General features: G+C 40.6%; 2 protein-coding genes across 3 annotated transcripts; one reads left to right on the forward strand and one right to left on the reverse strand.

Annotated features, from left to right (window-relative positions):
- The first annotated feature begins 14,552 nt into the window (after positions 1-14,552).
- Positions 14,553-17,299, forward strand: bcl2l16 (BCL2 like 16). 2 transcript variants are annotated; one of them, XM_026321145.1, is made up of 3 exons: positions 14,553-14,693; positions 14,792-15,398; positions 16,741-17,299. In XM_026321145.1, exons 2-3 carry the CDS (start codon positions 14,916-14,918, stop codon positions 16,867-16,869), a joined length of 612 nt encoding a protein of 203 aa, XP_026176930.1. In that variant the 5' UTR covers positions 14,553-14,693; positions 14,792-14,915; the 3' UTR covers positions 16,870-17,299. The 2 variants fall into 2 exon arrangements, with proteins under 2 accessions (XP_026176930.1, XP_026176931.1); XM_026321146.1 differs by having other exon boundaries at positions 14,584-14,689.
- Positions 17,300-17,361: 62 nt separating this feature from the next.
- On the reverse strand, positions 17,362-19,973 carry tubb2b (tubulin, beta 2b). The gene is made up of 4 exons (XM_026321144.1): positions 19,824-19,973; positions 18,844-18,952; positions 18,640-18,750; positions 17,362-18,536 (listed from the first exon to the last, which is right to left on the reverse strand). Exons 1-4 carry the CDS (start codon positions 19,878-19,880, stop codon positions 17,476-17,478), a joined length of 1,338 nt encoding a protein of 445 aa, XP_026176929.1. The 5' UTR covers positions 19,881-19,973; the 3' UTR covers positions 17,362-17,475.
- Between the last annotated feature and the right edge of the window lie 1,807 nt (positions 19,974-21,780).

Raw genomic sequence — 21,780 nt, forward strand, 5'->3', positions numbered from 1 at the left:
TTCACTTACTTGAAAGAAAACCTGTTACTCATCACCTGAGAGTGGGGGACTAGGTTTTGGGCAGGGAAAATAATTTCCAGTTGATAACTACATATGATTGCTTCAGAGGAGGTGTAACTTGAGATGTCTCATTCCAGATATGCAGGTAGGTGAGATCAAAATATATATTTAATTCCTTCTCAGTGTTGATAATTTCTAATGTTCTTCAGGTCCTTCGTTGCGGCGATAATGCCACCTTGCTTGTTAATGTTCATTAACTTGGGAGTTGTATGATTCCAGAAGGATGAGTCTTTTAGACAAACCACAGAAAAGTTTCACTTATCTGTCTCCATGTACTTTAGTCGAATCCACAGAAAAACTGTCTCAGTCCATTTACAAAGTACAGACTGGTTCGTCTCCTGTTGACCAAATCCAGCAATGCAGGTCAAGTCACAGGTTCTCTGGTGAAAGCGCACAAAAAACAAAACAGCATGCTGGTCTCAAACAAGATTCCAAGTTGTTTCAGACAAGAATCTGATCAAATGGCTGGAGCGTGTCAACAAGAGTGTTAACCACAATCTGGCAAGGAATGAACTGTGACTGTCATGGTCCTTCTTAAATGGTGAAGTTGGCAGGTGGAATTAATCAAGCAATTAGGTCAATTTACTGGAAGAAACTAAGCGTCGGCAGGACGTAAGTGTCCAAAGGAAGTCCATAATCCCAGAAACCTAACAGGAGCAGCTGTAACTACTGTAGAAGTTTGTGTAGTAGCTCAGGCTACTGATCCTGAAACTTGCAAGGACTCTAGATTTGTCTGAGAAATGTCAAAGAATTAACCATTTATAGCAAATTTGAGTTGATGGAAAACTGTCTACTCTTTGAGGGAGCGCTCAAAGATTCTGAGTGGCAAAAAGGATTCTGCAGGGAGAACTAATCCTCCTCACTCCATGTGCCTTAATGTACAGTTTTTCCTCCCCTGTGTGTTCCTGTCTGTTTATGAAGTATACACTCCCCTCTAAAAGTATTGGAACAGTGAGGCCAATTCCTTTATTTTTGCTGTAGACTGAAAACATTTAGGTTTGACCTCTACAGATGAATATGAGACAAGAGATCAACATTTCAGCTTTTATTTCCAGGTATTAACATCTGAAGCCTGATACACAACTTAGAAGATTTAATTGTTTGTAACGGAACACCAAATTTTAAGGTGAGCAAAAGTATGAAAACAAATCAACCCGGTCTCATATCACTTCGTGACATAGTCAAATTTAATCTATTGTTTCGTGCACGCAGACATGATTTTTCCACTTTCTTGTGAAAACCTGTTTATTTCAAGTGGAATTGACTTTAGTGCCTCCTCCACGTATTTTTTCCCGTCATAAGCAACCAGGACTGTCGTCATTTTCAAAAACCAAACATCGTATCATCCACCGTGTGGCCAGTAGATTTTATCCTTGTTTTGATTTCCTTATTCTTATATTTCCCCGGGAAACAAAGTCTGCATCTGATGTATGCTCCGCAGCCAACATATCCCAAGATTCTTTGCGAAAGGTGACAAAAACAAACATATCGAATCAGTGTTAATTTGGGCAGATTTTAATTTAGTTTTAGTCATAGTCTTTTGACTAAAATGCAATTTTAGTTTTAGTCAATTTTTAGTCATCTGCTTTGTTTTAGTTTTAGTCTAGTTTTCTAGTCGACTAAAATATATTGGGTTTAATTTAAGTGTAATTTAGTTAAACTATTGTAATATACAAAATAACCTAAAACTAAATAAAAACAAGTTTCATTAAACATATATGGAATATGACCTTTCCAAGCAAAAGGTCAACTCCAAAATATTGAGAAAAACTGTATTTAGCAGTAATGCCATTGCATCAAACATGAAACTGACCCATATATCTTCTCTTTGTTTTCTCCAGCTATTTCCATTTCATTATAGTTTAAGTCAGACACAAACCCAGTGTAGGCTATGATGATGTTGTGTACTCGCGCATCCCGCGTCACCAGGTGGATCAGTTACTTTTCAAATGTGTATCTAAGAAGATTAATTCTGAAATCCTAGAACTGCCACTGTGCTACCTACAATACACACATATCTTATATTGGTCCACTTATCCACAAACACTGATAAAGGCTTGAATGCTACATTTTGCAGTTTACATAATAAATATCACTTAAAAATATCCTTTGCATTGATAAGTACAATCCCATTCTTCTGCTTACACATTTGATGCAAGGGTAACTGAGATTCTACCTACAACCTAAAACCATTCAGCCATCTATACAATTCTGAAGACCAAAGTGCAAGCAGAGGAGTATGCTGATCAGAAAAGGTGCAGCTGAAATGTCAGTGTGTAGTTTGTATATGTGTGTGTGTGTGTGTAAGGTTTGGCATTTCAGACAAAGATATCATTGCAGAGCAGGGTGAGAGGTGTACAGTGCAGCTTCAGATGGTGTGTGTGTGGGGGGGTTCTTTCTCACCATGAGTGTGGTGGACTGTGGTTTTCCTGACTCAAGCAGGGCCTCCTGCGAGACAACATTGGTGAGATGCTGGAATGCAGGCTAGGAGTTCAAGTCCCTGTGGCTCTGTTGAGTGCCTGGTCTTCAGTCCCCAGCTTGATAAGCAGCGTCATTCCTGCCTTTTCTGGTAGAACTTCCCCCTGTTGGAAATGCCAGCTTAGGGCTGAGGGCACAGCTCACCCAACACAGCTTCACCTCATTGAACCACAGGGCACCTATGCTTCTTATCAGCCCCCATACACCTGTACAGCTACTACAATAGGGAGTCGGGGAGGTTGGGGGGACAGATGGACGAGGTGGCCCTCTCACTGGTTTGCCCTTACTCTTGCATGTGTGAAAGAGCCAATCTTTTCAGCGAAAACAGACCTGACAGTTTGAGGTTTTTTGAGTCAGCGTCATCAACTTTATTTGCTGTTGAACTGAACTTTTCTGTTCACAGTGGAGGTTAGGAAAGGTGCTGCTAGATAAGCGATCAAGCCAACATCCTTCCACTAATCTCTGGCCCCATCTTTTGCTCTCTGTGCTTGTTCTGCTGGTCATGGTATCAGAAATAGGCGGGTGCTGAACCCAAGCATCATTTCTGGGTTGGTAGGTAAGAGCTAGGATGGATTTTTGTAATAAAACAAGCTCATTGCTGCTGCTATCTGTTTGTTGGTGTGTGCAACCACTCTGCTGCTGCTGTGGTTGACTTGATATATTTTGGATTTAAGTGGGCTGCTACATGCTTCTTTGCATCTATGCGTATGTGTCCACACAGGCTTGGCTTTGAGTGTATGTGTGGCTACCCACTTCTGTGTGTATTTTCTATAATTGCATAAGCCAATGAGGAACTGATAAGCCTAGTGGAGCCAGAAGGCAGACACTTAAAGATGTCTACATTGATAATATAGGGAGAGTTTAAAATGGGAAACCTCCTCTACATCATACAGACACACACACAAACACTTATATCATTTTTAAACTGGGCTTCTACACTGAATTGTATATACAGTTGCATGTGTCTGAATAAACATTCCCTCAAGGAAGCAGGTGAACAGATTAATCTCATCACTACCGGGGTTCGTAGAGCTCAGGTTGAATCTTAGTCAGTGTGATGTTATCAGTTTGCCATTTTTTGTCATATCCATGTGAACACTGGAGCTGCATTTTGGTGCTCTGACGATCACAAAATAAAGAAAAAAATTAGCTCTTTTCCAGTGCAATGCAAATAACAAATGTTATGAGATGAAACCTAAACACATAAATGTCTGCAGAGCCTCTGCTCCAGTTTTGGGAGATCAAAGCACTGGACAGGCAGTGCTGAAGCACGCTTATGTAACCACAGAGGCAGTAAGCTTAAAACAGCTATGATCTCAGCACTCGTTGAAATGAATCCTTCACAGCTCAGCTCTGTGTGACTATGGCCTTGAAAGAAACGGCAGAAAGGGGTTAAAAGCTAATTGATTGCATGTTGTCAGAGTGCATGAATTGTGTCTCTGCCCGTGCTTGTGAACATGTGTATCTGAGCACAAGTGCCTGTGAGTGTGTGTTTGTTGGGTGCCCATCCCTCCCGTCTGTTTTTGAACTTGGAGATGAAGCCATCTGCACTGCTCTCTGGAGACACTGGGCTCCCTCGTCTCCTCATTTCTCCTCCATTTTCTGCTCCTGCTGTAATGGGAAAATTGCTCTGTCTTTCCGCTCTAGTTGGGATTGGCAGTGTTGATAAGCATTGCAGGGACAATTAGAGGTAGGAGTTTTCATTGAGAGTCTTCCAACGATGTTGAGCTGTCATTGGTGGCTGATACCCCTCGGGACAGACCACTGCGCTCAACATGACTCCCTACACAGAAACAGAATGTCCCTGCTCAGAGGTAAAGTTCAGTGTTTGGGTGCAGCAACAACCTTACCAAAGAACCATAGTCCTTTCATAGTTGCAAAGGCACTGATCTGAACAGCATTCACCTTCAGTATGTACTCAGACAATAGCTGTGTGCAGCACCTGGTATGATTCCTTTTTGTTCCTTTTCTTGTAGTTGTCTTGTGACGCCAGTTGCACACAATAAAGAGAACATAAAGGCTTTTTTCTGGGAAGTCTTGGCTCTGTTTGGATGTGTATGATGGGCCTGTCATTATTTCAGCAGGGTCCAACCAACACAGCTTTACCTTTCCCTTTGTTCCAGAGATGGAGCCAAATTAGGGAAATCTCACTGTGATGCAGTCCCTCAACTAATTACTGTTAAAGGGTCTCATATGACTTGGAGATAGGCAAGTAGTGAGAGGCTGGAGCTTGCAGGCAGGCAGAAATATGAAGGTGTGGAAGGGGCTGGGGGCATTGTTTATAATCTAAGTGAAGTGGACCATCACAGAAGGAGTCAAGCAAAGGCCAAGTCAGTTGATGGAGGGAACGATTAGAGGAGAGTGAGAGGAGGGATGAAAGAGGGGGGAGGTAAAAGCAACATTCCTGTGGAGAATTCAACCCCCCGTCTCAGTAACAGGACACTCTTGTATCGGCAGTGAGGGTGTTGCATGTGGAAAGCCCAGAGCCAGTTGGAAGCAGAGCTACTACCTTTGCTTTTGTGTTGTCCTGTTCTGTGCTGCAGCTGGAAATTTGCTACTTGTGTGTGTAGTTTTCTCTCCAAATCTGAACTATACAGTCACAGTTCGGACAGTTTCATTCCCAGAGCTATTCATCCCACTCTGCCCCTGTTCCATCTCCCAGGACCAGCTCTTCAATTCCTTTGTACATTTTGGGTCAAACAAATATTCAAGCTGCTAGATTTATCTCAAGCTCAGATAAAATCTGTAATAATAACACTAGGTGAGTCAGTGGTGCTCCATTCACAGCACACTGCTAATTGGCCATAAATGGGCCCATCTGGTTTGATTTTGTGTTTGGTGAGGCAGCAGGATAGCAGCTCCCTCTCAGCTAAGCTCCACTAGCTGCCTGCTCAGCCCATGGCCCCGCTAACACCAGAGACCACCTAAGCTGATGAAACCTAAACTACACCTCTCCACACCAGCATGTAAAAAAGTGGAAGTACAGCATATTCCTCAAGCTTAATGGCTGCAATGTAAATAAACCTTAAAATAAAGTTTTGTTTTTGTGCTGATTGAAAAACACTGAAGACAAGAATGTCTGTACACAGCATGTACATGAATTTTTGCTAAAAATACAATCTCTTATAAGATAGTATGGAGGTTAAACAGTGCCAAGTTTCAGTTGCAAATTTAAACTTTTTATTTACAAATTTATTTTTCAGATGTTTTAAATTTGAAAAACTATTGGCACTGATTTAGCTCCATGCAGGAGTATTGACTGAGGAAGTAAAGAGTGATTTTAGTATTGATGACAGTGCTTACCTGTCATATGGGACAGGTACTGGACACAATAAATGCAAAGATAAAGTAAGAAAAAACATAAAGGTATAGCTTAAAACAGCTACGGTATAGGAAAAATGCATCATTTGCTTTTAAACTACATCTTTCACACCAATCTAACCCTTTACCATCTAACACAACAACAATGAAGTTACATTCCCAAAGTCACAAACTCTATTAACCTTTGCTTAGTTTAAATTCAAATAATGACAAATTTGACTGGTTCCACTCTGTGGGGTCCAGACCTGTTGGCACCACTTACCCACCTTTAGCCTCAGATCAGTCCCAGCATATCCTGCCTGCTCTGTTTGCACAGCTTGCTGCCCAATGCTCATAGTAGTACATTACATTACCTCAAAGCAGAACACCTATCCCAGCTTGTCGTAACATGATGTGTGATGCAGCGAGATCAGCAAATATGTAAACCTGTTGGTTCTGTGAAGCTTGGGAAAGGATTTGCGGAGACTGAATCAGTTAGTGTACTCTAATACATATGTGGTCATCACAGGACACTTCCAGTGGTTGTGTTTCTAATACCATTACATTATCTTGATATCTGTATGTTGAGCATGGACAGAATGACTTTTCTATGGACAAAAAATACCCTTGTCCCTCCCCTCTCTGTGTAAGGTGTACAGCATTTCTGTTTTGAAATACAGCTGTGTAATAAATTCATTGGCAATTAATGCAGGAAAATGCTAAGTATATACATAACTGGACAATAGAATAAAGCTACAGAGAGATGTAACTAACTAACTTCTTATGATAAGTGATGGATATTTTAATTGATAAAATGAGAGTTTGGGAAATGTATGTAAGTTTTTTCTTAGTGAACGTCAGTTTACACGCCAGCAGACTGAAAAAACAGAAACCCAAATTTACTATCTTCCTGTCCCACTAAAATACATTGAAACACAACACAAACCATAATTAATTTGAATTGCATTTATTTTTATTTAATCAAACAAATATTATTATTCTTTATGTGACTTCACTTACTTAGATTAAACTGCATTTGATTTTGCCATGGGAAGAACCAGCACTTAGGGGAGAACCAGTCTTACTGTGTCTGGTCTTCTTCCTGGGCTTCCTGCTAATAATGAAACTTCCAGTCTCTTGTGTAAATTTTTCCACACCGCAGTGGGATCAAATGTAAGCTTAATAAATAACATATATCTATAACTTTAGTCCAGTTATCTTATGAGTGAATAAATTGAGCTCCTTGTCATAAATAATGTATAGAGTACACATCTAAATATTGTAGTTTTGCAATGCTTCTAAATTATGTAATCTCAATTTTGAGTGACATTCCTCTCATAGTCACTGAGGCTGAGGCTCCTGATGGAGTGACAAAACAAATAAGGCCAGGTGAGTGATAAGCCTCTGCTAACAACTGGCACAGTGGTGTGACAGGTGAATTGGAAAACAGGAAAATCCATTTCATTCCCATTCATTTTGGTAATAGCCATAGTGATGCGGAATATTTCCACTAATGCATCGCTTGCAGGTATGTGACTAACAAAAATAGATTTATAATCTCATTATCTCCAAAACCACTAAGCAGAAGGAAAGAGAGAGAAATAGTGTGTAATAAACAAGAGCCAGAGAGAGAGTGTGATTGTGCACCGTGTATGTTTGTGTGACTGTTCATAAATGAGTGTGTTTGAGAGGGGGGAGAAGAAAGAGGAGGGAGAGGGAGAGAGCAGGAGGGGGTTGGCTGGGTGTACAGATATGCACCCTCACTTCCTCCCACCCCCAGGTGCTCTAATTGAGAGGAGGCTTTTGTTATATAAACAAGAGGTACACCTCAAGTTGAAAATTAAATATTTGGAGAGCAGACGGCATACTTTTGAAAGTGATATATATTCCAGTGGGTGAATGCTAGTGTCAAAGGGGTGCCGATGAAGAGGTGGTTATTGGCATGGAGAGCCTGCTCTCTGCACCAGAGAGTCAATTCTCACCTTCACAACAATGAACACAGCAGCCTCTAAAGCTCTATTTCTGTATGCTCCAATTCGATCACGCTGCTGCTGATTGTTCTACATCTCAAAAGGCGGTTAAAGTGGTAATCTGTTCTCTGTAATCTGAAAAATAACAAGTTCCTTGTTATTTTTCTTTTTTACTTTGTCTCCATGTTTGGTGCTAAGCGCTCATTACTGCAGTTTTTGCTCTGCACATCCCAGAGATCAATCAGTGTGTCTGGTACTCTGACGTCTTTTTCCTTGCATTTTTGAAGTTTGAGTTTCTGTAAGTGGCATGCTTTTGTGTCTTCGGCAGTGTGGCTATTGCTGCTCATGCTAATTTGTGTTTCAGAAATTGGAAAGTCTGACTTCCTTTGCGGAAAAGTGTTAAGGAGCAACTAGTCAGAAATCCAAGTAGTAACAATGAGCAATTTTTCCCTTAACACAAATACTGTAAAGATCAGACAATAAGATCCTATGGTTATGCTCTGAAAGGTTGTCTTTATTCATTTTTTCTTAAGCTTTTATTGAATTAAGAAATTATTCAAATTTACCACAAAATGAAATTTAACCATCAAGCAACAATTTGTGTGGAAACAACCCACATGTCTACCTACCAGCTTTGTACTGTAACAACATCTGCGCTATTAAGGTGATGAAAACCATAAAGGCTCTAAAATATCAGATTAACTGACCTTTTTGAGATTGTTGTGATTAGTGTGTGATAGCTGCTTGTGAAGGATAAAGGAATGCAGAATTTTCTGAATGAAACTGTAGATTCATTATGATGAGGTTGAATATCAGCCTTCAAATTCAACCACCAGGTTTGTTACAGCTGTGAACTATTGTTACCAACATTCAAACTGTAGCCTGTAGAGATGACTTTGCCAGGTCATTTCACCTGGTAATCAGAAGAGATAGCTACAGCAAATAGAAAGTAAAGTACATAAATTTGTTACAAATTGCTCTTAGTTATTAGATAATCTGAGAATGTAACCTTTATTTTTAGATTCTGTTCCTGAAGTAAGAAAACCAAATTTCTATTTACCTTTTTAACTGTTACCTAAACATTTGGCCTTTCAAGACATGTCATGTGGCTTACAACACCTAATGTTGTGCATTCTCTGTAATTTTTAGTAACCATTAATAAACAACATTTTCCATATGCCCTTGACATCAGTGGGTACACTTCACAAAACCTGGACTGTTGGTATGTATGAATCCTGGGTGGATTAGCACACAAAGCAGAGCACAAAGGTCTGATCTGGTTACTTGAAATATCAACATGCTAAATATACTGTACCAGCAGTACTTTATCATCCCTACTAACGAAGGCATCATTGATTGGTTGCTGTAGTTTCATTGAGGCAGTCATGTCATCAACTCTGTTCAAATGTATGATAAATCTTTACAACATATATTTTCAAATACACTTAAAATGGCAAACAGTCAGCGCTAGCCTGCTAGCCAATATCGTTAAATTATAAAACCAGTGGTTATCTCCACATCAGCACTGATTTTCAGTCTGATGCTTCAAAAACTAAATTCTGCACCAACGATTACTGACTGTAGAAGAACAAGCCCAAACTAAGAGTGTACAAGGGAGGACTCCTCATATAGAGCTGGCCTCTGGCCTTGAGGCCTTGTGCCGTTTTGGGCTGTCCCCAACAGAAAGAGACAGTATTCAGTTTTACTGCTGCTACCATCCACATCCACACCCCAGCTAATCAGAATATGACAGAAAATGATGCACAATACACTGGCAGATATGTAAGAAATCCCTTTAGTATCAGGTGGAAATGATTTTTTAAAAAATTAATTTTGTGTTCCCTCGCAATAGTTTTGCGTTCGCTTGCAAAAAGATTTCCATTGTGTGCATTATATTAGCTTTGCTGAGCCCTTGAACGCAGCACGCAAAACTCTTCCGTCACATTTTGAATGGTAGCTATTGAATGGTAGCTATTGAGGCCCACTTCCAGCAAAGTCGGCTGGTATGAATACAAATATATGATTAAAGAAAGACAAAGCCAGTTTAAAGTCAATCTGCGACCTCAGTGTTATATAAAGTTTTCACCTTGTTGAAATGAAGGGAGCCAGCAAAATAGCCTTCCCGGATGAAATGTGACAACAAGCAATGGGTTGTAATGAGGCGCATTTAGCAAGTAGCTAATTAATGTTATTAATGTAGTTGTAAGTAAGCTAATGTAATGCACACAATGCAAATCTTTTTGCAAGATAGCGTAAAAGTATTGCAAGAGAATGCAAAACAAAGTCTAAAAAATAATATCCACGTGATACTTAAGGCACTCCATAGATATAACATGTGATACGGCTTAACCCATCCATCCAACCAAGGGTCCACACAGAAAGGCTGGGTTGCAAACCCAGGACCTTCTTGCTGTGAGGCAACAGTGCTAACCACTAAACCACCGTGCTGCCCTTAAATAAATAAATAATAAATAATTATTTTTTAAAAATAATTTTAAATAAATTTAGACAGCAATGTCTTGTCTTATTTTCCTTTTATTTACATGATAGCACTGCAATTCATCACATAAGCTGACATGCCTCAAAATTTGTATTGTACAGTGTGACACAGTTTATGATTGTACTGAATCCATTGTCAAACTGAACCTACATGACTGCTGTTGGATGGTGTACAGGGGTCATCAGGGAAGGCTGCCCTTTCAGCTGTTAAAGAAAAGTACCCAACATTCATCACCAAGACTAGAGTTACAATATGATCCATCTGGGAAACAAAGTAACAATTAATTTGAGCATTTTTAGGGGCTACCATACAGTATCTTTTCACAAAATTAGCTATGCTGTACTGCCCCAAAACTCAAACTGTACAAATAAGTACATGAATTAAATGTACATTTAACATAGCTGAATTTTCAAGCCAGAATTCAGTTTGCAACATTATTTCTAAGATTTCACTGTACACATCAAAAATTAGGAAAGTCAGACTTCAGATATTTCTTTACAGAGAAAGATGGTTGTTGTTTCTTATTAACAGTTGCTGCAATTGATGACAATTTTGAAAAGCAGTGTTTAGTTTGAGATGCAGAAACAGCACAACACCTGTCTGCATTGATCAGCCACATGAGGGGAATAAAGTGTGCTTATGTATTGGTAGAACAGAATAATAGCATTTAACAATAGCTGCCTCTGTTCAGATATCCGCACTATCTAAAACGCCTGTACTGTGTAGCAGAGGCTAAATGGGAGCTGGAGAGTCTGGTGCGATCAATAAAAGCCATCAAACACCTGAGGGGTCCCCCAATTTTCCCACAAACCACTCCACCCCCTGGGCAGGGGGGAAACAATGGCGGGGCATCGATATCTGCAATTTGGAGAAGGTGGGGCAGGAGACAGTGAGCAAACCACACAAGTGGGTCACCTCTTCTCCAGACAGTAAATGGGCGCACAATCGTTTGCATCAATTCAGTGCAGTGGGAGATGGAGGACAAGATGGGGAAGGGGTGCCATTAGGAGTATGTTGGTATAGAAGGTGGGCGCTGGGGAGGAAGAAGGGGTGTGGAGGTTTTTAAAGCAAGTAAAGATAGAGACACAGGGGGATATAGGTGTTTTCAATTACCCACAAATTCAGAGCAATTTCCTCCTCTTTCTGACCACACCGCCTGCTGTGAAGCTGATGGGAGTCCTGAACAAAGAGGCGTGGAGATTGCAATTGTTTGACTGCAGGTTGGTGGGGAGGAGCAGGAGGAGGTTGGTTTTCATTCGTCTGCCTTCTTCAACCTTTCTCTGTCACCTTGCAGCTTTACTGGAGTCTTCTTCATCTTTTCTTTTTTTTGCAGTGGGTAGGGGTAGGAACTTCAAAGTGCATTTCAACTTCTGTGTAGATGTTGATAAGCCACTTCCTGAGAATGAGAGATACTCTTATGCTGCTTAAAGATAACAGGCAAACACACACAAACACCCACACATAGCCACACACACACTGCATTGTTCCATTCAGCAGAACAAGAGAGTGCTGTTCCTGCTTTGCAAAGTGGTTAAATTTGGTCTATGGCACAGCATGCCTCATCTCACTGATCAGTGTTGCCTTCAGTTAAAAACTTTTCTGCAACTCTGCTATTTACATTGTGTTCCTCAATTAGCAGAGATGCTTTGGATTAAAAAATAGCACATATTTTATGTGTAAAGTGTAGAGTGTCCTGGAGCACCATACTGACAAAAACACCTCAGCAGGGATGCAAAACGACAGAAATGGAACTATTGTGTTCATCAGGAGGAGGAGCCGTGAACCATGATAACAGTATCCACTGTCTGGGCCTGTCTGGCCTTATGAACTTATTCTTTTTTGAGAGAAACTAAGTCTAAGGTTCAAGCTATGCTGTGGAATTAATGTAGATCATACAATCAAATTATATAAATAAATTTAAGTTAACCATATGGAGAAAATATTGTAGAAAACAAAACAAACCAAGCAAATTAACAATGTGGGACAGACAAAGCATAATGACCTATCAGAGAACTGCTGCAGTACCCTTCACTTCCAGAAGGGTTGCTCAGCAACTAATAATGGTATTCATTTTTGACTCATCTGCCATTATTTTTCCTTAACTGATTAATCATTAGCATATAAAATGTTAGAAAATCGTACCTATAAAAATTTTAAAAAGCCAGAGTTAACATATTCAAACAACTTGTATTCTCCATCCAACAATCCAAAATCCAGAAGTATTGAAGCTTGAAACTGGGACTAGTATTTCTGATTAAAAGGATTTAAACACACTGGAAATAACTGTCATGTACAGTGGGAGTCAAACAAATTTTTGCCCTCTGCGCCCCCAGCAGGTTAGCCCATCCATGATGTGATTCATAAGCTGGTTTTTAGCCATACTAACTGGTCAGTCAGAGGGTCCACTGCGTTGGCCTAGACTGAAATCTCAACAGACAGACTACTGTGAAATATAGTTTGTAAACCAGTGAACATGGTAAACATTATACCGTGTAAACATCAGCATGTTAGCCTACACTGCCTCAAGCACTGCTAGAAACTGTTCTGAGTCAAGTAGCAACAATAAATTACAGCATGTTTCCTGCTAATCTTGCACCTTCCTTCAATTCAACCATGTACACATGAAAATCCTCTTTACAGGAGACAGGAAGTTTCCCCTGCTTGCAGAAGTTGCCACATAAACATATGAGAGGCCTGATAGCAGCCTCTATCAACCATGTCACTTCCCCTGCTCCCTGGCTCAGCAGGAACAAGTTAGCCATTTTACATACTCACCCTGATCTGAGGTTGTGAATGTATGTGTGTGTGTGTGTGTGTGTGTGTGTGTGTGTGTGTGTGTGTGTGTGTGTCTGTGTCTGTGTCTGTGTCTGTATGAAGGGGGTGGGTTGGGGCTCATTCTGGATGGTTAGCCTTATCGTCCCTCCCATGCACATTCACAATGTATGCTGCACCAGATGGCCAGAGAACACAGAGCCACTAATGGTACCACTTGATCATGTCTTTGCTCAGCCATAAATCAGTATGTTAACACCAAACATAAATGCCGTACACACAGCATTTGATTGATCCCCATGTGATATATAAAGCCATTTCATAAAAAGAGAGGGAACACTTAAAGGACAAAGTAGATTTAACCATGTGTGTCTGAGTGTTAGTCCATGGGAGAAATCTCAGAGGTATTACCCATGGTTTTATTGCACAATTACTTAAACTGAATTTGAATGGCTCTTCATGTTTGCATTTACATATATTTTTAGTTTATATAGAGATAAGATTACTGATGAACATGTGGGAAAAGTTAATTGGCCTAGATATAAATGGCTTTTATTTTGAAGTTCATTGTAAACAAGTGGTTTAGGGTTCAAATCCAAGGGAGAGCTATCAAATTCCATGAGCCTGCCACAGCTCTAACTACACACACATACACACACACACACGATTGTAAATGAGAGGTAGTATGTCTCTAGTAATACATTACTGCTGCCATGTGGTGAAATACAAGAATGACTGCACCTTTAAAGGATCTGTTCACCATTTTTTATCATTTTGTTTTTTTTTTTGTCTATCTATCTATCTATCTAGATGTTGTATTAATCCACAGTGGTCAACAGTTTTCAATGGAACTACCTTGTTTTTATATTTATTCCCAGTTTAATAGAAAATTAAGGAAAATAAGTATGAGTAATACAAGGACTGTGAAATCAAGGGAGCTGCATAGAATACAGCTACCATTAATTTAATTATTTACATACTGCCATGCCCAAATATCTGCTGTGATAAAGGTCTTTATCCCTAACAACCAATCTTACTCAATAAATCGTTTAAAATTATTTATTTATGTTGGATAAACAAACCCTTTAAAACCCCATGTAAGATCATAATTTATTGGGGATTGGAGCCAGAAGGTGTCCAATGAGTAAAAAACAATTACTTTCTCAAATTATAGTATAATGTAAGGCGATAATTTTGTATAAAACTCACCAATGTAAGAGTGGTAAAATGTATTCACATAATGTTCATGATAAAAACACAGCATTAAATGAGATAAAAAAAGTCCCAACAGAAAAGACACTATAACTCACACAACACACCTTTGCACTAAAGTCAATTTGCTCCTCATCAGTGTGCAGGTCCTCTGTGTTCTTTATTTAGCACTGTTGCTTGTGCTGGAACAGGAATATCTGCCAGGACAGCTATGATTGTACACAAGGTTTTAGAGATCAGTGTCAGTTTCCAACAAGGCCTCTATATTTAGCTGGTGAGGGGACTGGGTGACCCAGTCTGACTGCAACACAAACCGATACAATCCTCAGGACTCTTTGACACACTTTAACCTGCTGGCTCTTTCCTTAGCTTTGGTGTGTGTTCACCTTATTGAAGAGTAGGTGAGTTGAAAATACATTTCATGCATGTTTATTTTAATGCATGTTTATTCTCTCCCCTCTATACAAATGTGGTTTTTTTTTACATTTCATATTAACAGCATCCCCACATCACCATGACAAATTGATGTGATAAGTTGCTGTGCTCCTTGGCAACAGAGCTGTAATCTTTGGCCTTATGAGGATACAGGTTGGTGATAAGTGAAGTGGCAGCTAGAAGTGACCATGTGTCAGTCAGAAGTCCCACAGGCCAGACTGGGCCTGAATAGTCCTGACCCACTGGTGAGAGAGGCTTTTCTGATGGCCCATGACTACATAGATTATGTAACTACAGGAGGGGCAGATGGGATCAGTGGCCCTGCCCCTACTCCCTGCACTGCAGCCTTGCGCCATGCTGGAGATGAGCTCCTCAACCGTTTCCCCATCTTCTTCAGGCGCTGGCCTCGCATCTTCCAGGATGTGACAGAGAACACGGCCTGCCCCGTGCTCATGAGTATCCTGGATGAACACTTCTTTCCCCCTGCCCCTGGGGTGCAGCGCAGGGACCTGGCCTGGAGTGCTGTGTTGTCGGTGTATGTGCTGGCTGGCCAGATGGCTTTGCATTGCCGTGAGAGGGACATGATTGCGGTGCTGCCCCAGCTAAAGGAGTGTGTGGGGGCATATGTAGAAAGGGTCATCTGCCCAGAAATACGAGACAAAGGAGGATGGGTAAGTGTCCACATGCCAATATCTGCTACTACAGAGAAGATAAAAGAAGCCAATTTTCTTTAATATAACAACATAGAATTTTTAATTGGGGCAGCCCTACATCCCTGCGCTCTCATGTCAAAAACAGTGAGAATAGTGTGGGTTAAGCTCCAAAATCAGTGGATCCTACATTTCCCATGATGCGACTTTATAGTGTCTTTCACAACTGCCTGGTAAAAGCCTGCTTATTTGTAACTCTGTGGCTAACATTTTCTCTCAGTTTCTCTAAATTGACAAGATCCCTTCACATTTGTGTGATGGGATTGTTTTAATTAAATGTTAACTGGTTTTAATGATGGTGTGAAGTAGTTGTTTCCAGTACAATACTGCTAAAACTCAGGGTCTCAAGCAAAATATTGCTATGTGACACTGTTCCTTCCACCCTCTGTATATGGTGTTTACACCCTGTTCCCTTTGAGAACCCAGCAGGTACAGTGCACACTGCAGACTACACATTACAGCTTCAATATATTTGCCCAGACTCTGGTGGTACCATCTTGACCCTGGTTTGTCTCTGACCTTCTGAAAAGTAGTTTTCCTTTTCCATGTCATTCAGTTCAATTCAGTTTTATTTGTTTATCGCCAAATCACAATACAAATAATCTCAAGGCACTTTACAAAAACAAAAAACCCAACAAATCCCTTATGAGCAGCACTTGGTGACAGTGGAGAGGAAAAACTCCCTTTAACAGAAGAAAAAACCTCCAGCAGAACCAGGCTCAGTTTGGGCGGCCATCTGCCTCAACCGGTTGGGGTGAGTGGATAGAGGAGAGAGAAAAGAACAGCTGGCAGTTGGAGGTTCCACCATTGCCATTAACATGGTTAACATAATAATGCATCAACAATAATAGAACAATGATATACTATTGTGAATACTGTATAGTGAGTACCCTTACTTCTCACACTGTTAAGCATATTTTAATAATCATAAGTGCTTAAGTGCTAATTTTGCATTTGTAGTTTGAAGAAGAAAAATTTTGAATTCAATTAAATTGTAACATAGTAGTCCAACAATGGAATTTTGGCAGTTTTATTTTATTGATACTTAGGTAAACAATCTAGTATAGTACTTCCGTTCCTGTATGTATCTTTTAAGTAGTTTATTAAAAAGCCTTACCTGTTTTCTAACCCAACCTTGGAGCCATTTAAGTTATTTTTGGACCTTATGTGATTTGAGAATACTTACTGCATTTAGAGAAGAAGCTCTCTAATTACTACTAAACTGTCTTAATGACAGTTTGTCACTACATATTGTGAAAAGTATCATTTGATGTGATGTCATGTACTTTCTTGTTTCTGACAGAGAGACTTTGTATCACGCTTTGGACCAAAGCAGGACTTGGAGGGACAGGTGAAGAAAGTGTGCTACTGGACACTGCTGGCACTGGCCATAATTATACTCACCTACATCTTGTTAAAAAGAATATCGTAGCTAACACTGCCACCGTGTGGCCACAACCCAAAAATCTAGTGTACCACCATATGAAAACGTGGTATATGTTAGAAAGATTCAGATGCAAATTTCTTTGTCATAAGATCAAAGTTTGTACATCTAAGTATGGAGCTAACAGTGTTTGAGCAGAGGTATGAGGTTGACCTGGTATAAACAAAACCCATCTAAGCTGTTAGCTGTGCACAATGTGACTTATGTAGTAGACTGACCAGGCTGAAATGGATCACATTTCTGGTTATGACTGATCTTTAAGTGCTTAGCATGTGCATCAGAACTATTTAAATTGTTTAAAGCAATACTTTCCTCAAACTTATGGATTTGACAGTTTAGTTTATTTGCCACATGTCAAAAGGTATACTGCCAGCTTCAGGCAGTGTAATTCATCTGCTTAAATAAAAACCTAATCTACCATAAACTATGATGACATTCTTTTCAGTATAATACCAAGTCATAAAAATCAGGGAGGCAAACTTCACATGTGCAGAGAATTTATTAACACGAACAGCAGACAGAACACTGAAAACTGGAAAAGACCTGGAACATTACATTTTATTGTAAGTGAAAGCTTGATTTTTTTTTTTTTTTTTAGGCCAGCTCCTCCTCAGCCTCCTCTTCAAACTCTCCCTCCTCCTCAGCAGTAGCATCCTGGTACTGTTGGTATTCAGAAACCAGGTCATTCATGTTGCTCTCTGCCTCAGTGAACTCCATTTCATCCATGCCCTCACCAGTGTACCAGTGGAGGAAAGCTTTACGCCTGAACATAGCCGTGAACTGTTCAGAGATGCGCTTGAACAGCTCCTGGATGGCCGTGCTGTTGCCAATGAAGGTGGCAGCCATCTTGAGGCCACGGGGAGGAATGTCACAGACGGCAGTCTTGACATTGTTTGGAATCCATTCAACAAAGTAGCTGCTGTTCTTGTTCTGCACATTGAGCATCTGCTCATCCACCTCCTTCATGGACATGCGTCCCCGGAAGATTGCAGCCACAGTCAGGTAGCGGCCATGACGTGGATCACAGGCAGCCATCATGTTCTTGGCATCAAACATCTGCTGGGTGAGCTCTGGCACAGTGAGGGACCTGTACTGCTGGCTGCCTCTGCTTGTGAGGGGAGCAAAGCCTGGCATGAAGAAGTGCAGACGGGGGAATGGCACCATGTTTACAGCCAATTTACGCAAGTCAGCATTGAGCTGTCCAGGGAATCTGAGGCAGGTGGTGACACCGCTCATTGTGGCAGAGACCAAGTGGTTGAGGTCACCATATGAGGGGGTTGTGAGTTTGAGTGTGCGGAAACAGATGTCATATAGAGCTTCGTTGTCAATGCAGTAGGTCTCATCTGTATTTTCTACAAGCTGATGGACAGATAGTGTGGCATTATAGGGCTCAACAACTGTGTCTGACACTTTTGGAGAAGGCACTACACTAAAGGTGTTCATAATGCGGTCAGGGTACTCTTCACGTATCTTGCTAATGAGCAGGGTGCCCATGCCAGAGCCTGTACCACCACCCAGGGAATGGGTGAGCTGGAAGCCCTGCAGGCAGTCACAGCTCTCAGCCTCCTTTCGCACCACATCCAGAACAGAATCCACCAGCTCTGCTCCTTCTGTATAATGACCCTTTGCCCAGTTGTTTCCAGCACCACTCTGACCTAAAAAACAAGAATCAATCTTAAATTCAGGGTACATCCTGAGTAGCAGCTGAAAATATCTGGACAAATTTGCACATATGAGGGAGCTGGGTGAGTGACTTACCAAAAACAAAGTTGTCTGGTCTGAAGACTTGGCCAAAAGGTCCAGACCTCACAGAATCCATGGTGCCTGGCTCTAGATCGACCAGCACAGCACGGGGCACATACTTCCCACCTACAAACACCAGCAACATTAAGACAACATGAGAAGGTCCAAATAATCCTATGCATGTCAAACCCAAAAACAGGAGGGCTGCATCTGACTTACCAGAGGCTTCATTGTAGTAGACATTGATCCTGTCCAGCTGCAGGTCACTGTCACCATGGTATGTACCCGTTGGGTCAATGCCATGCTCATCACTGATCACCTCCCAAAACTGAGAAAAAGTACAGACTTCTGTGAATATATAAGGTTGATTAAGGGGAACCCGTTAAACTTGTTTGTAAGTTTCATTTTTTATGTATCAGTCTAAAGATATTGCAAGGTCGAAACCTCACTTCCCGCCATGCTGCCATTGGCGCGCGCGGCCTCACTTCCTATTGGCCGACTCATGGATTATGAATTTGAAAATTCTTCCTACGTCACTAACCGCCAACACCGCCTACACCAGGCAGAAGCCGGCATAGCTCAAACTGCCAACTAGGCCTCAGCGACTAAAACCGAGCCTCGCCATTTAACGTTGCAGTCAAATTATATTTGCTTTGAGGAAAAAAAAGAACAAAAATCGTTTTGTCAATATGACACCATACCCTTAACGAATCAAGGCATTTTGTGATTTCTATCGCCAGTGCGCACTTCCTTTTTCGCATTGCGGTAATGGCTGCGGAACCAACAATGGCTTGTTGGCAACAGAGCTGTTAATACTTATAATTCAGCTACTTAAATCCCATTGGTAAGATTTAAAAGTGTTTCTAATATCTCCTAAAAAAAAAAAATCCAAAAGTCTGAATATATGAATTCAGAGATACCACAATATGCTTACATTTAGTAGTTTTTAAACGTCTACTTCAACAAAAAAAATGTTTCAAAACCGTAACAAAAACCCGCTTAGTTTAACGTTAACGTTAAAATCTTAAAGTTAAACTTGATAAATAACTAACTCAGGCCAAACGATAGTCCTAGGGTGTGGTTTAGAGGACGCATAACGTTATGCGGACAAAGCACCGGCTTCCAAGAGCCAGAAAACAGGGTGTTTCAGAATAAAACTATTCAATTCACTAATCCAAAGAAAACGCAGTATAACAAACCTTGGCACCAATCTGGTTTCCGCACTGGCCAGCTTGAAGATGTACGATTTCCCTCATTTTTTCTGGAGGTAGAGCTCAAGCACAGACAATAGACCGTTGGATATCAATATGTGCGAGCCCAGCGCCTCGACGTCCTATTTTATACTACAAGCGGACCCGCCCTTAACGTTTGAGTTCAAATGTCCATTGGCTGAAAAACACAAGCAAGTTTTACAGACAGAAATTCAGACCAATCAAATGTTCGAATGTTTTTTAATGATTGGTCGAATTCCTCTGTCAATCACGTTTATCGCAAACTCATGACTAAAGACTAATCTGGAGGCTTTGGCCTACTTCTCTCATGAGGCCGGAAGAGAAATGAAACACTGACAGCAGATTTAATTCTGCATTTCACTATTGCCGTTTAGCGTCTGTTAAAGACAGCGACACGTTTCATTTGCCCATCAAACGAAATATTTGGAGTTATAAGACAGCAATACTCGCTGAATCAAATTCCATGTGAGTAACAGTATACAAAGGTCCAGTTTAGCACGAGTTTCACCAGTGAAAAACTGCTGCAACGTGACTCGCCATGACTGCGTTGTAATTAACGTTACAATAGTAATCTTAAATCATGTGCCTGCTAGACGTGTGAGTGTACAGTTTACTCATTTCACAGATTACTAATTCCTCTTTCACTGTTTTAGTATGTTCCAAGGGGTGAGGCAGTTTGGATTGAAAAGCTGCTGTGATGGTGCAACATCCACTAGGCAATAGCCTCTGATTGACCCAGCCCTGCTTTACCCCTAAAACTAGTAGGATGCAACTGATCTTAAGACAGGATGTGTATTACACCAATCAGTTTTTTCTCCTCAGATAGAGCATCTTGCAGATTCATCGTCTCATGTACTTTTAAGATGTATGAATATAAATAAGTCTGCCTCAGTTTGAAGTTTAAACACCACATTGTACAGAAGCTTGCTCAAGCACACAGTGTATCAATAGAAGAGAAGTGTGCACACATTTTATTGCCCTGGCTGCTGTGAAGTATAGTTGTGGAATGAGGGCAGATGAGATTATTAATAGTTAATCCAAATGCCAGGCAAGAATTCTGCTGTGACGCCATCGCTCTTGCCTGATACAGTTGTCACAGTCATGTCTCTAAGGAATGAAGGGGGAAACATCATTTGTCACCAATTTGTTTATATAAACTTTCTATGGAGCTGTCCTGCTTTTAGTGTGGTATTTGTGGATACCATACATTTTAATGTAGATTAGCTGTTGAGCAACCTAGTAATGACTTTGTGGAGGGATGAAAATAGTACTAGGTTGAATGTGCCTGGTTTAATCTAAATAGTCTTCTTATGAAGTAATATTCACGGTAAGCCGATCATGTTCATAGACTATATGTGCATTGTAATCTGACAAAGGCCTCCTTTGTCACAGAGTCAGGATGCAAGCAAACATGACAAACTAGTACTACAGCACTATTTTCTTCTCTGCATTGGACCTTTGCAGGTATCCCTTTTGGGGGCAAAATTTATTAAAGTGAGTCATTTGGTAAGATTGACCAACATCAGATCATTTAATGAAACAGTCAAATGTATGATTACAATAAACTTTTTGGGTTAGTCAATGGCTAACCAAAACATCTTTGTGTGGGGAGTTTTCTGCTGGAGGCAATTTGAATCCCTGAACATAGGATTTCTAAAAGATTGATTTATTAACCTATTTGTACTGGCTAATAAGTAAAGCATGCTTTATTCTAATACAAACACTATGCTGCAGGCTTTTAAGGACTTGCTGGATATTCTTTTTGATCTAAGTCACTTTTGTTTTTCTGTGGTCTTTGCCTTTGTGCTATAAATGATCAATTATTCATTGACCTCTTTCTTTGGGAGGATGAAGTGTGTGCATTTAATGGTTTGTTGAGACAGTCTGAGTGGCTCAGCAGGAGCTTAATGCACCAGAGAGGAGA

This window comes from Mastacembelus armatus, chromosome 9 (assembly GCF_900324485.2).
Source record: "Mastacembelus armatus chromosome 9, fMasArm1.2, whole genome shotgun sequence".
Lineage (NCBI taxonomy): Eukaryota > Metazoa > Chordata > Actinopteri > Synbranchiformes > Mastacembelidae > Mastacembelus > Mastacembelus armatus.